This window comes from Megascapheus bottae, chromosome 31, assembly GCF_031878675.1.
Source record: "Megascapheus bottae isolate mThoBot1 chromosome 31, mThoBot2.hap1, whole genome shotgun sequence".
Classification (NCBI taxonomy): domain Eukaryota; kingdom Metazoa; phylum Chordata; class Mammalia; order Rodentia; family Geomyidae; genus Megascapheus; species Megascapheus bottae.
The window spans coordinates 7,391,377-7,403,858 of record NC_143539.1 but is presented as its reverse complement, the minus strand read 5'-3'; the positions used below and the strand labels follow the sequence as shown (position 1 = coordinate 7,403,858).

At 47.8% G+C, this 12,482-nt stretch overlaps 1 protein-coding gene across 2 annotated transcripts in view; it reads left to right on the top strand.

Moving 5' to 3' along the window:
* Ryr1 (ryanodine receptor 1) overlaps positions 1-12,482 on the top strand; it is a 103,444-nt gene that overhangs the window by 31,534 nt on the left and 59,428 nt on the right. For both annotated transcript variants that reach the window (XM_090322103.1, XM_090322104.1), the window contains exons 29-38: positions 1,134-1,266; positions 2,404-2,564; positions 3,309-3,474; positions 5,571-5,657; positions 5,775-6,001; positions 6,820-7,432; positions 8,798-9,070; positions 9,350-9,550; positions 10,763-10,874; positions 11,721-11,867. In XM_090322103.1, coding sequence (XP_090178229.1) covers positions 1,134-1,266; positions 2,404-2,564; positions 3,309-3,474; positions 5,571-5,657; positions 5,775-6,001; positions 6,820-7,432; positions 8,798-9,070; positions 9,350-9,550; positions 10,763-10,874; positions 11,721-11,867 — 2,120 coding nt within the window. The remainder of the gene's footprint in view (positions 1-1,133; positions 1,267-2,403; positions 2,565-3,308; positions 3,475-5,570; positions 5,658-5,774; positions 6,002-6,819; positions 7,433-8,797; positions 9,071-9,349; positions 9,551-10,762; positions 10,875-11,720; positions 11,868-12,482) is intronic.

Below are 12,482 nucleotides of genomic sequence, written 5' to 3'. Positions count from 1 at the left end.
AGACATATGGCTCAAAAGGTTGAGCACCAGGCTTGAGTAAAAAAGCCAAGGAAGAGTGCGAGCCTGAGTTCAAGCCCCAGTACCAATACCAAAAAAAAAAAAACAAAAACAAAACCAGCACACACACAAAATAAGAACATTCCCAGTGTACCCACAAAGCAGCCTCATCTATCCTAAATGAAGTCAGAGTACTGAGACATTTGATCGTGGCTCAAGTGAACCTTGTTATCTCTCAGTGATGTTCTAATTTCACTAGAACATAAAATAGGGAACCCTATTGTGTTATCATGGAGAATTCTACCATCCTTGGGGAACTAGTGGACTCCAAACTCTTTATCTAATGGTTTCACTATCTGTGAGCACAAAAGGAAGCTTTAGTACCCTGGTTAAGTTTTCTGTACCCCCCGAATATCTCAGTGAAAACCAAGTAATCTAAACTGGGCTTATTTCTACATCTTCAATTTATCAACCCTCCTATATCCTCCCATAAATAAACTACCCTAACTCTAAATGAGACCCTGAATAGATCCTAGACTGAGAAGAAATCTGCTCCCCCACCCCATGCAGTGGTTTGTGTCTCTTGCTTTTGTGTCTCTTGGGTGGGGAGAGGGCATTTGGTCATCACTGTTCGGGGTGTTACTTCTGGGGTGATCTGGGGAATCTTACATACTTTGCAGAGTATGTGACAGTGCCAGACAATGAAGGATTGACTTTTCTCAAATTGAGAAAATACAAATGAGAAATGCTGGTTTAGGGGGAACTACTGTATGTCACAACGGGACTTCTCACATTTTCAGAAGATGCCTTTGAATGTGGGTGACTTAGCATCCACAAACATAGTGCACACTTCCTCCAGAATGGCATACGCCAGGGGTGGTGGAGAATTCCAGCCATGTAGAGGAGAGGTTTGGGATAGTAGAGCAGGGTGTAAGCAGGACAGATGGGGGCTATAAATTGTGGTAGGAAGTTGGGAGTTGGGCCTGAGAACCAATCTTTGTGTGTGTGTGTCTGAGACTGGAACTTGAACTCAGTACTTGACGTTTTCCTTCATTGGCTAGTACTCTACCAATGGAGCCATACCTCCAACCCCTGAGAGCTGATTCTCATGGCAACTTCTCTCCTCCCATCATCAGGTTTCTCTTTAAGGCCAAGAAGGCCGCCATGATGACCCAGCCACCAGCTACCCCTGCTCTGCCCCGACTCCCTCGAGACGTGGTGCCCACTGACAACCGAGATGATCCGGAGATTATCCTGAATACTACCACGGTGAGAACCGGGAACTCACAAAAAAATACTACCAAGGAATCCCCAAATCTACAAATGGCATTGATAGACAAAGAAACAGGCCTGGCCCTGAGTGGGGAAGAAGGGAAGCAGGGGGAGGCTCTCAAATCTGGCAACTTCTGTTTTAAAATTGTTTATTCATCATTTATTTTTATTTTTGTTTTGTTTTATTATTATTATTATTATTAATTTATTTTTTTGTGGGTCATGGGGCTTGAACTCTGGGCCTGAGCACTGTCCCTGGGCTCCTTTTTGCTCAAGGCTAGGGCTCTACTACCTAAGCCACAGTGATACTTCCAGCATGTTCTGTGATTAATTGGAGATAAGAATCTCATGGACTTTCCTGTGCATTGGTAGAGTGCTGTGCTTGCCTAACATGCATGAAGCCCTGGGTTCAAGTCCTTGGTATCACATACACAGAAAAAGCCAGAAGTGGTGCTGTGGCTCAAGTAGTAGAGTGCTAGCCTTGAAAAAGCCCAAGAACAGTGCCCAGGCCCTGAGTTCAAGTCCCAGGACTGGCAAAAAAAAAAAAAGAAAAAGAAAAAGAATCTCATGGACTTTTATGCCTGAGCAGGTTTCAAACTGTGCTCCTCAGATCTCAGCCTTCTGAATAGCTAGGATTACAGGCATGAGCCACTGGTAGCCAGCTTTTTCCCTCCACTTCTGTGCCCCTACTTAGCCTCCCAAAAATAGATATATGAGCAAACAAGGCAAAAAGAAAAGAACACAAAAAGAACAGCAAAGGGAAAAAACATCTACTGTTCCCATTTCTTGGAGTTCATTTTGATGTACTTTTTTTTCAGTCCTGGGGCTTGAACTCAAGGCCTGGGCACTGTCCCTGAGCTTCTTTTGCCCAAGGCTAGTGCTCTACCACTTGAGCCATTATTTCACTTCTGGCTTTTTCTGTGTATGTGGAACCTGGGGCTTCATGCATGCTAGGCAAGTGCTCTACCACTAAGTCACATTCCTAGCCTGATGCATATTATTTTGTATGATCAGAGCTGACAACTTCTTATGAAACTCCCAGAGGTCTTTGAGAACCCAAGGAAACTAATTCAGAGTCCTAAGGAGCCCCACCTCCTTGACTCACCTTTGATCTCCCTTCCTTTTTGTCCTTAGTACTACTACTCCGTGAGGGTCTTCGCTGGCCAGGAGCCTAGCTGTGTATGGGCGGGTTGGGTCACTCCTGACTACCATCAGTACGACATGACCTTTGACTTGACCAAAGTCCGGGCAGTGACAGTGACCATGGGAGATGAACAAGGCAATGTCCACAGCAGGTACTGGGGTAGGGTGGGGTACCATGGACAGGTACAGGATGGGCTCGGGAGGACAGGAGCTCTGATCACAAGCTTTATGGCTGCCTGGCTATGACTCCCAAGAACCCTTCACTGTCCTTGGGCTTTCTCAAGGCTGGAGCTCTACCACTTGAGCCAAAGCACCACTTCCGGCTTTTTCTGTGTATGTAGTACCTAGGAATTGAACCTAGGTCTTTGTGCATGCTAGGCAAGCACTCTACCACTAGGCCAAACTCCCAGCCATTAGTTGCCTTTTTATTTTTTCATATGTGCCAGTACTGGGGCTTGAACTCGGGGATTGGAAACGGTCTCTTAGCTTTTTCCCTCAATGCTGGCACTCTACCATTTGTGTCATAGCTCCATTTCTGGCCTTTTGCTAATTAATTGGAAATAGGAGTCTTATGGGCTTTGACTGCCTGAGCTGGCTTTGGACTGTATTTTCACATCTCAGTAGCTGGGATGACAGATATGAGCCATCAGTGCCCAACTTTCTCCATTTTTCCCCCTTTTTCTTTCCATTTTATCCCACCCTGTTTTTTACTTTCTCTTCTGTCTTGAGCTGTTTTCCTTCCCTCTCCTCTTCCAAGACACGTACACCAAATTCTAAGGATTCTAGGTCTAGTCTGTAGGAGTTACGCATTGGGGAATGGGGGGCCTGAGGAGCCTGGGGAAGGGAGCATCTGGGATTCAGAGGATGCTTACATTGACCACTCTTGTTTCTTCCAGCCTCAAATGCAGCAACTGCTATATGGTGTGGGGCGGGGACTTTGTGAGCCCTGGGCAGCAGGGCCGGATCAGCCATACAGACCTTGTCATTGGCTGTCTGGTGGACTTGGCCACTGGTTTAATGACCTTTACAGCCAATGGCAAAGAAAGCAATACCTTTTTCCAGGTAAGCCTATCCCTCAGCAATCTAACAATAGTATTTTTATTACCTACCATCTCAGCATAAACCTTCAAAGCCCTTCTCACTCCCCTTCCCCCACCAGACCTCAGTGAGATAGGAAACAAGCAGCTCCTGGTCTGCCCTAAGTGAACCTTCCATTAAACTGAAACCCAGAGCCAGACGCTGGTGGCTCATGCCTACAACCCTAGCTATTCAGGAGGCTGAGATCTGAGGATCATGGTTCAAAGACAGCCAATGCAGCAATGTCTGTCAGATTCTTATCTCTAATTAACCATACACACATGCTCTCACATAAACCCAGACTGGGAGTGTAGCTTAGTGGCTAGAGGTAGAGTGCTTGCCTACGGTGCATGAAACCCTGGTTTCAATTCCTTAGTACCACATACACAGAAAAAGCTGGAAGTGGTGCTGTGGCTCAAGTGGTAGATGCCAGAATTGGAGCTATAGCTCCAATGGTGGAGCTATGGCTCTAGTGGTACAGCCCTAGCTTTGAGCAAAAGAGTTCGAGGACAGTATCCAGGCCTTGAGTTCAAATACCAAGACTGGCACAAAACAAAATAAAACAAAACAAAACAAACAAAAAAACCTGAGACCCAGAATAAAGGAGATAACCTTGACCTTGGAGAGGCTCATGAACTCTCACCACCACCACTGTTACACCAGTTATCACCTTTTCACAAATTAGAGAACAGCCTAAGAGGGCAAAATCCTAAGATGAGATTTTTCTTTTCAACATTTCATCATGAAGAAAAGTTTATGTATTTTAAGCAGCCAGAGATCTGAAAGGAATTGCACAATAAAATATCTATTCCCCACTACCAAAAAAACAACCATTATTTTACTCTCATGGTTTTATCACATACTTATCCAGCTATCTATGCATGAATTCACTTGAGGTAGGCTTTGTAGAATTTTATTTTAAATGGAGAATTTCTGAAATCTGCAAAAAAAAAAATACCACAGCATAATGAACCACCAGATTTATACTCCCACCCACTCATAGCCAATCTCGTCTTATCTTTCTGCCTACTTCCCTTCCACACCCACTGGAGGATTTGGAAGAAAACTGCACACGTCGTACAGTTTCATTTCTCTCTCTCTCTTTCCCTCTTCCCCTACCTCCATCCCCCCTCATCCTTTCTCTCCCTCCCCCCTCTCTATTTTTGTTTTGTTTTGTTTGGTTTTGGTGCTGGTTCAGGTGTTTGAACTCAGGGCCTGGTCATTCACCTTTAGTTTCTGTGCTCAATGGTAGCACTCTACTCCTTGAGCCACAGCTTTATTTCTGGCTTTTGGTGGTAGTCAATTAAAGATAAGCGCCTCATGGATTTTTCCTGCCCAGGCTGGCTTTGAACCTCAGTCCTCAGATCTCAGCCTCTTGAGTAGCTAAGATTACTAATGTGAGCCACCGGCGCCCAGTTACTTTATTTATTATTTTTAGTAGGGCTAGGGTTTGGACTCAAGGCCTTACTCTTGCTTGGCAAATGTTATGATACTTGAACCATGTCCCAGCGGGGTTTTTTGTTTGTTTTGGGCCATCCTGGGGCTTGAACTCAGGGCCTGGGCACTGTCTTTGTGCTCAAAGCTAATGCTCTACCACTTGAGTCACAGTGCCACTTTGACTTTTTTGAGTCATTTGCTGGAGATAAGAGTCTCATGGAGACTTTTCTTCTCAGAGACTGACTTTGAATCGCAATCCTCAGATCTCAGGCCTCCTGAGTGGCTGGGATTATAGGTGTGAGCCACTGGTGCACTGCTCCAGAGTTGGATTTGTGTGTGTGTGTGTGTGTGTGTGTGTGTGTGTGTGTGTGTGTCACATGTGTGTGCATGAATGTGTGCTGTTCCTGGGGTTTGAACTAAGGGCCTGGGTGCTGTTTCTGAGCTTTGCTGCTCAAGGCTAGAGCTTTGTGCTTGATACTTCTTGTAAAATGAGAAGGAAGGGAGTTGGGTCTAGATATATGGTTGGCTTTTGGAAAGACTGTCCTTCCGAAGTGTGGATCTGCAGATTTGGCCTCAGCCTTCAAGGTTAAGTTCACACCGCACAACCTGACCTCTTCCTCCTGTGCCCTCTGCTTTCATGCCAGGTGGAACCCAACACGAAGTTGTTTCCCGCCGTCTTTGTCCTGCCCACCCACCAGAACGTCATCCAGTTTGAATTGGGGAAGCAGAAGGCAAGAGCACAGGGATGGGGCACAGGGGTGGAGTAGGCTGAGGTGGGAGGTGTTGGGGTGCTTTTTCTCTGGAAGCCAGAGGAGGAAGACCTGACCCTTGTGCCTGTATGCCCCCAGAACATCATGCCACTGTCAGCAGCTATGTTCCTGAGTGAGCGCAAGAATCCAGCCCCACAGTGCCCACCGAGGTTGGAGGTACAGATGCTCATGCCTGTCTCCTGGAGCCGAATGCCCAACCACTTCCTGCAGGTAGACACTCGGCGTGTGGGTGAGCGGCTCGGCTGGGCTGTTCAGTGCCAGGAACCACTGACCATGATGGCACTTCACATCCCCGAGGAGAACAGGTGAGGGCCCATCCAGCTGCACTGGAAAGGATCCAGCTCAATGCCTCCTCCTTATCACAATCCCTGGGGCTCCAGATCCACCTCAGGGCAGCCTGATTCAGCTCAACTCTTCCTAGGTACTCAGCAAGGCTGGATGCATCCCAGGGCCTCTGGTTAGACACAGGGAGACTTGAGTGCTTCTAATGTATTAGCATGGATATTAGGAAGTCTTACAATCTAAACATGGCCAGGCCCCAGATGGTCTTCCTTCTTGCCTCCTTCCCTCCCTCCTCTCTTCCCTCCTTCCCCTCCACCCCGTTTCTCTCTTTTTTTTTTCTTCTGCCAGTTCTGATGCTTGAACTCAAGGCCTGGACGTTGTCCCTTAGTTTTAGCACTTACGGCAGGCACTCTACCACTTGAGCCACAGCTCCACTTCTGGCTATTTGGTGAGTCATTGGAGATAAGACTCTCGTGGACTTTTCTGCTTAAGCTGGCTTTGAACTAGGATCCTCAGATCTCAGTTTCCTGAATATCTAGGATTACAGGCGTGAGCTGGTTGACACTCAATTCCCAGGAGGTTTCTGACTGGCCTCATTCTTTAAAAAAAAAAAAAAGAAGAAGAAGAATGCTTGCCTAGCATGCACGAAGACTGCGGTTCAATTCCTCAGTAGAAAAAGCTGGAAGTGATGCTGTGACTCACGTAGTAGAGCTCTAGCCTTGAGAAAGCCCAAAGACAGTGTTCAGGCCCTGAGTTTAGGCCCAGGGACTGGCAAAAAAGAAAAGAAAATACAACCTTCTTTACCTGCTCTGTCCCCGTGTGTTCTTCACCTCTGCCGCAGGTGCATGGACATCCTGGAGCTCTCCGAACGCCTGGACCTGCAGCGCTTCCACTCGCACACCCTGTCCCTCTATCGAGCCGTGTGCGCTTTGGGTAACAACCGCGTGGCACACGCTCTGTGCAGCCACGTGGACCAGGCCCAGTTACTGCACACGCTGGAAGACGCGCATCTCCCCGGGCCTCTGCGGGCAGGCTACTACGACCTCCTCATCAGCATCCACCTGGAAAGTGCCTCCCGCAGCCGCCGCTCCATGCTCTCGGAGTATATCGTGCCCCTCACCCCCGAGACCCGTGCCATCACCCTCTTCCCACCTGGAAGACGTTCCGAAGATGGTTCCCGCCGCCACGGCCTGCCTGGTGTCGGAGTCACAACTTCCCTGAGGCCCCCGCACCACTTCTCACCGCCCTGCTTCGTGGCTGCCCTGCCAGCTGCTGGAGTAACAGAAGCTCCAGCTCGCCTCAGCCCTGCCATCCCTCTGGAAGCCCTGCGGGACAAAGCTCTGAGAATGCTGGGGGAGGCGGTGCGAGACGGTGGGCAACACGCTCGGGACCCGGTCGGGGGCTCGGTGGAGTTCCAGTTTGTGCCTGTCCTCAAGCTTGTGTCTACCTTGCTGGTAATGGTTTCCTCCTGTTTCTAACATACTCAAAACCACCCATCCATTCATGTCTCCATCCACGTACCCGTTCTCCTTTCAGCTTGTCCTCCCCTTTTTCATTCACTTTCCCTTCCATTCATTTTCTTTCTTGTTCCTCCATCCAATCGACCAGCGCTCACTCATCTTCCACCCATCTACCCATCATCTATCCATTCATCTATGCTCTTAGCCATTATCTGTCATCTATCCATTCATGTGTAGCCTCATCTTCTCATTCATATCCATCTATTCTTCTATCTATAGTCATCCATCCACCCATCCATCCTACCATCTACCGTCATCCTACCCACCTACACATCCATCCATAACACATCGTCCAATATATCTGTTCACCCACCCTGCCATTCGTCCACATATCAGTCCACCCACAATTCCGTCTATTCCATCTAGTCTTCTATCCACACACCCGTTCATTAACTGATAATATATTTCCTCTCATACACACAGTAATCATCTTCCTTTCACTTCTCCATCCATTCACACACCCATTTACCCATACACCACATATCTGTCCATTTCTCTACCTTTATTTTCCTCTCTATCTGGTCATGTACCTTTCCCTCCAATATCCATGCATTCTCCCAGCCAGCCATCCACACCATTCATTTTAATATTCATCTATTATTCAGATCCTTTTATAACCATTCATATATCCATCCCAGCCACTCACATTTATCTACGTATATATTAATTTCCTTGCTCATACATCCATCAACCCACCATCCATCCACTGCCTACTTCATACATACACCATGAATCCTTCCACACATCCACTCTCCTCCATACCTTCCTCCATCATTTCCTTCATTCTTTATTATCCACTCTCTTTCATCTCTCCATCATGATCCACTCATCCATTACCTCCCCTTCAAACCCTCTTACCATTTGAGCTATCCATTCACCCAGCCAGCCACCTCCCTGCTCCCTCTATTTATTCCCCTCTCTCTTATTCTTCCTTACTTTTGTCTACTTTGTATCTTTTCTTCCATACTTTCGTCTGTTCCTTAGCCTCAGTTCGGAGGTGTTGAGTGAGAGCTGGTGTATTCTGGGATCTCTGTGGGCCACACTCGGGGGTAAGGAATGTTCAGTTCCATGGGATGCATAGCTACATGTAAACACTTGCCTGTGAAGAAAAAGGAACACATGATGTAACCTGGGCAAGATGTGGACTAGGGGATCTCAAAGAAGATGAAGAGTGAGGAGGAGATGTCACTGCAGGAGGGAACCTGGCTGTGTTGGAGAAACAGCTCTAGAGAGTGAGGTGGGGGATGATTACGAAAGTCTCGCCCGTCACAGTGAGGGACTCACGTTTTGTCCTGCCAGGTGATGGGTGTCTTTGGTGATGAGGATGTGAAACAGATCTTGAAGATGATTGAACCTGAGGTGTTCGCTGAGATAGAGGAAGAGGAGGAGGTCGAGGAAGAGGAGGAAGAGGAAGATGAGGAGGAGAAGGAGGAGGATGAAGAGGAAGAGGCTCAGGAGAAGGAAGATGAGGAGAAAGAGGAAGAGGAAGAGGAGGCAGCAGAAGGAGAGAAAGAAGAAGGCTTGGAGGAAGGGCTGCTCCAGATGAAGCTGCCAGAGTCTGTGAAGTTACAGGTGAGTCATTTCTTCCTGCCTTCCCTTCTTCATTCATCAGGGTTGGGAGATTCAGGAGCTGATGGGCCACGCATCTAGATTGCGTTCGAGGGAGATGTATAAAGCCATGGCGTGCTGCTGGCTTGGAATGATCTCTGATTTCCATGGGAGGTTAACTAGAAATTGGTGGTGGCTGGGCATAGACAACAAGACCACAGAGAGGGGAGAGGAAGCAAGAAAAGTTTCCAGAAAGGCCGGATGGTTTCTTTACCATCCTGTTGCATAACTGTCCTTCCACAGATGTGTCACCTCCTGGAGTATTTCTGTGATCAAGAGCTGCAGCACCGTGTGGAATCCCTGGCTGCCTTTGCAGAGCGCTATGTGGACAAGCTGCAGAGCAACCAGAGGGATCGCTATGGGATCCTCATGAAAGCCTTCACCATGAGCGCAGCTGAGACCGCAAGACGCACCCGCGAGTTCCGCTCCCCACCTCAGGAGCAGGTCCGCTGACCCCTGACTTTAGCTGGCTCTACTGTCTAAACCCCCAAGTGCAAACATTCCCCCAACTGACCACCGATAGGCCTCACCTTCAAAATTTCTGCTTGTCCCTTGACGTTCTGATACATTTATCTTTTTTTAGGCCTCTTATTTCTATTTTCCTGGAGTTCTCTTCTCTCCCTCCCTTTGCCCAACCTCCTTCCCCTCTTGTCAGTCATGGGGCTTGAACTCAGGGCCTGGGCGCTGTCCCTGAGTTCTTTTGCTCAAGGCTAGTGCTCTACTGTTTGAGCCACAGCGCCATTTCCAGATTTCTAGTGGTTCATTAGAGTAAGAGTCTCATGGACTTTTCTGACTGGGCTGGTTTTGAACCGTGATCCTCGGATCTCAGTCTCCTGAGTAGCTAGTATTACAGATGTGAGCCACTAGTGTCCAGCCCTGGAGTTCATTTTGATACATATTATTTTATATGATCAGAGTATTTATCTCTTACTCAGTGCCACTCTGTGAATGAACCTGACTTTGGAGTCTTCCAGAAATTCTTTTTTTTTTTTTTTTTGGTGGGTCATGGGGCTTGAACTCAGCCTGGGCGCTGTCCCTGAGCTCTTCAGCTCAAGTCTACCACCCTACCCCTGGGCCTTGGCATTGGCCTTGAACTCTTTAGCTCAAGGATACCACCCTATAAGCCCCACTTCCCATTTTCTAGAGGTTAATTGGTGGTAAGAGTCTCAGGTCCTTTTGAGCTCAGGCTGGCTTTGAACCTTGATCCTCAGATCTCAGCCTCTTGAATAGCTAGGATTACAGGCGTGAGCCACCATGTCCAGCCTCTTTCAGCCATTCTTTATCAACTCATACTTTTCTCGAGGTTAGGGGGCTGGTCATGGGACTTGAATTGGGCACTGTCTTTGAGCCTCTTTGTGTTCAAGTGTTCAAGGATAGCACTCTACTACTTGAGCCACAGCGCCACTTCTGCCTTTTTTCAAATACTTTATTGGAGATAAGTAGTCTCACAGACTTTTCTGCCCACGCTGGCTTTAAAATGTGAGCCTCAAATCTCAGCCTCCTGAGTAGCTAGGGTTATAGGTGTGAACTACTGGCACCTGGCCAACTCATACTTCAACACGTGATTTTAGACAAAGACTTGCAATTGACGCTTTGATTGTTGATCTTAAAATAATGGCTGCAGATTGTCATTCTAATCTTTGGGCCTTGCTGTAGATCAACATGCTTCTACAGTTCAAGAATGGGGCTGATTTGGAAGATTGTCCACTCCCTGAAGAGATCCGACAGGATCTGCTTGATTTCCATCAAGACCTGCTGGCACACTGTGGTAAGAACAGCAGATCTAAGAGCCTTTCCCTAGACTTTCTCTCCAGACCTCTCCTGAAGGTTCCACTAAAGTTTCCTGACCTGGAATATCTATGCATTGGTCTTATGTAAGTCTTGGTGGGATGAATAGTGGTATAAAATTAAATGAGAGGAGGCTGAGATCTGAGGGTTGTGGTTCAAAACCAGCCCGGGCAATAAAGGCCATGAAACCTTATCTCCAATTAATCACTAGAAAACTGGAAGTGGGGCTGTGGCTCAAGGGATAGGGTGGTAACCTTGAGCTGAAGAGCTCAGGGACAGTGCCCAGGCCCAGAGTTCAAGCTCCATGACCCTCCCCCCACAAAAAAACAATAAAAGATTAAATGAGTATTTGAGTGAATGAGTTTTGGGGTGGGGAAGTGGTACTGTGGCTCAAGTGGTAGAGCTGTAGCCTTGAGAAAGCCCAAGGACAGTGCTCAGGCCCTGAGTTCAAGGACTGGCAAAAAAAAAAAGAAAAAGAAAAAAAAGAAAAAGAAAGTTGCTAGGCATTGGTAACTCACTGTAATCCTAGCTACTCCAGAGGCTGAGATCTGAGGATCAAGGTTTGAAGCCAGCCTGGGCAGGAAACGTCCATTAGATGATCTACAATTAACTACCTAAACTATGGCTCCAGTGGCAGAGGGCGAGCCTGGAGCAAAAGAAGCTCAGGGACAGTGGTTGGCCCTGAGTTCAAGCACCAACACGGGCAATACACACACACACACACACACACACACACACACACACACACACACACACACACACACACGGAGTAAAAAGCGAGTCGATGAAGTCATGCGTGGCATCGTTTCTTCTGGACTGCCTCTAGGGATTCAGCTGGAGGGGGAGGAGGAGGAACCAGAGGAAGAGACCACCCTGAGCAGCCGCCTGATGAGCCTGCTAGAAAAAGTGCGGCTGGTAAAGAAGAAAGAGGAGAAATCCGAGGAGGAGCCACCAGCAGAAGAGCACAAACCTGGTGAGAAGTGAGGACATTGGGGCAAAGGCAAGGAAGGAGGGGAAGGCATTCCGTGCCTGGTCATGGGGTCACAGGAAGAGGAATTCAAGGAGCCACGTACAGGCAGGAGGGAGAAAGGAAGAGCTGGGTATACAGAGCAAGGTATACAGAGTTGTGGCCTGAATGCAGGCCACATGTGTGTGAGCCCTGTGTCAGCATCATCTGCCAGAGCAGAGATAAGCAGCCAGCCCAGGATGGTGGCAGCTTCTGGATCTTGGTAGCTTTTATTGTCCTTGTGGCTTTGTTTTCCTTTCTTCCCTTGTGGAAGGATTTTATCTTACAATATTCCAGGAATTTCCCTTGGGCCAGTGTAGGCCAGGCTCTGTTATCAGGACTGAGAAATAGAAGAGAAAGATAAGCAAAACCCATGCCTGAAGGGTACTGGTGGCTCACGCCTGTCATCCTAGCTAAGCAGGAGGCTGAGATCTGAGGATCAAGATTCAAAGCCAGCCCAGGCAGGAAAATCTATGAGACTCATCTCCGGTTAACTACCAGAAAAAACAGAAGTGGAGCTGTGGCTCAAAGTGGTAGAGTACTATACTTCACAACAACAAAAGCTCAGAGCCTGGGACAGTG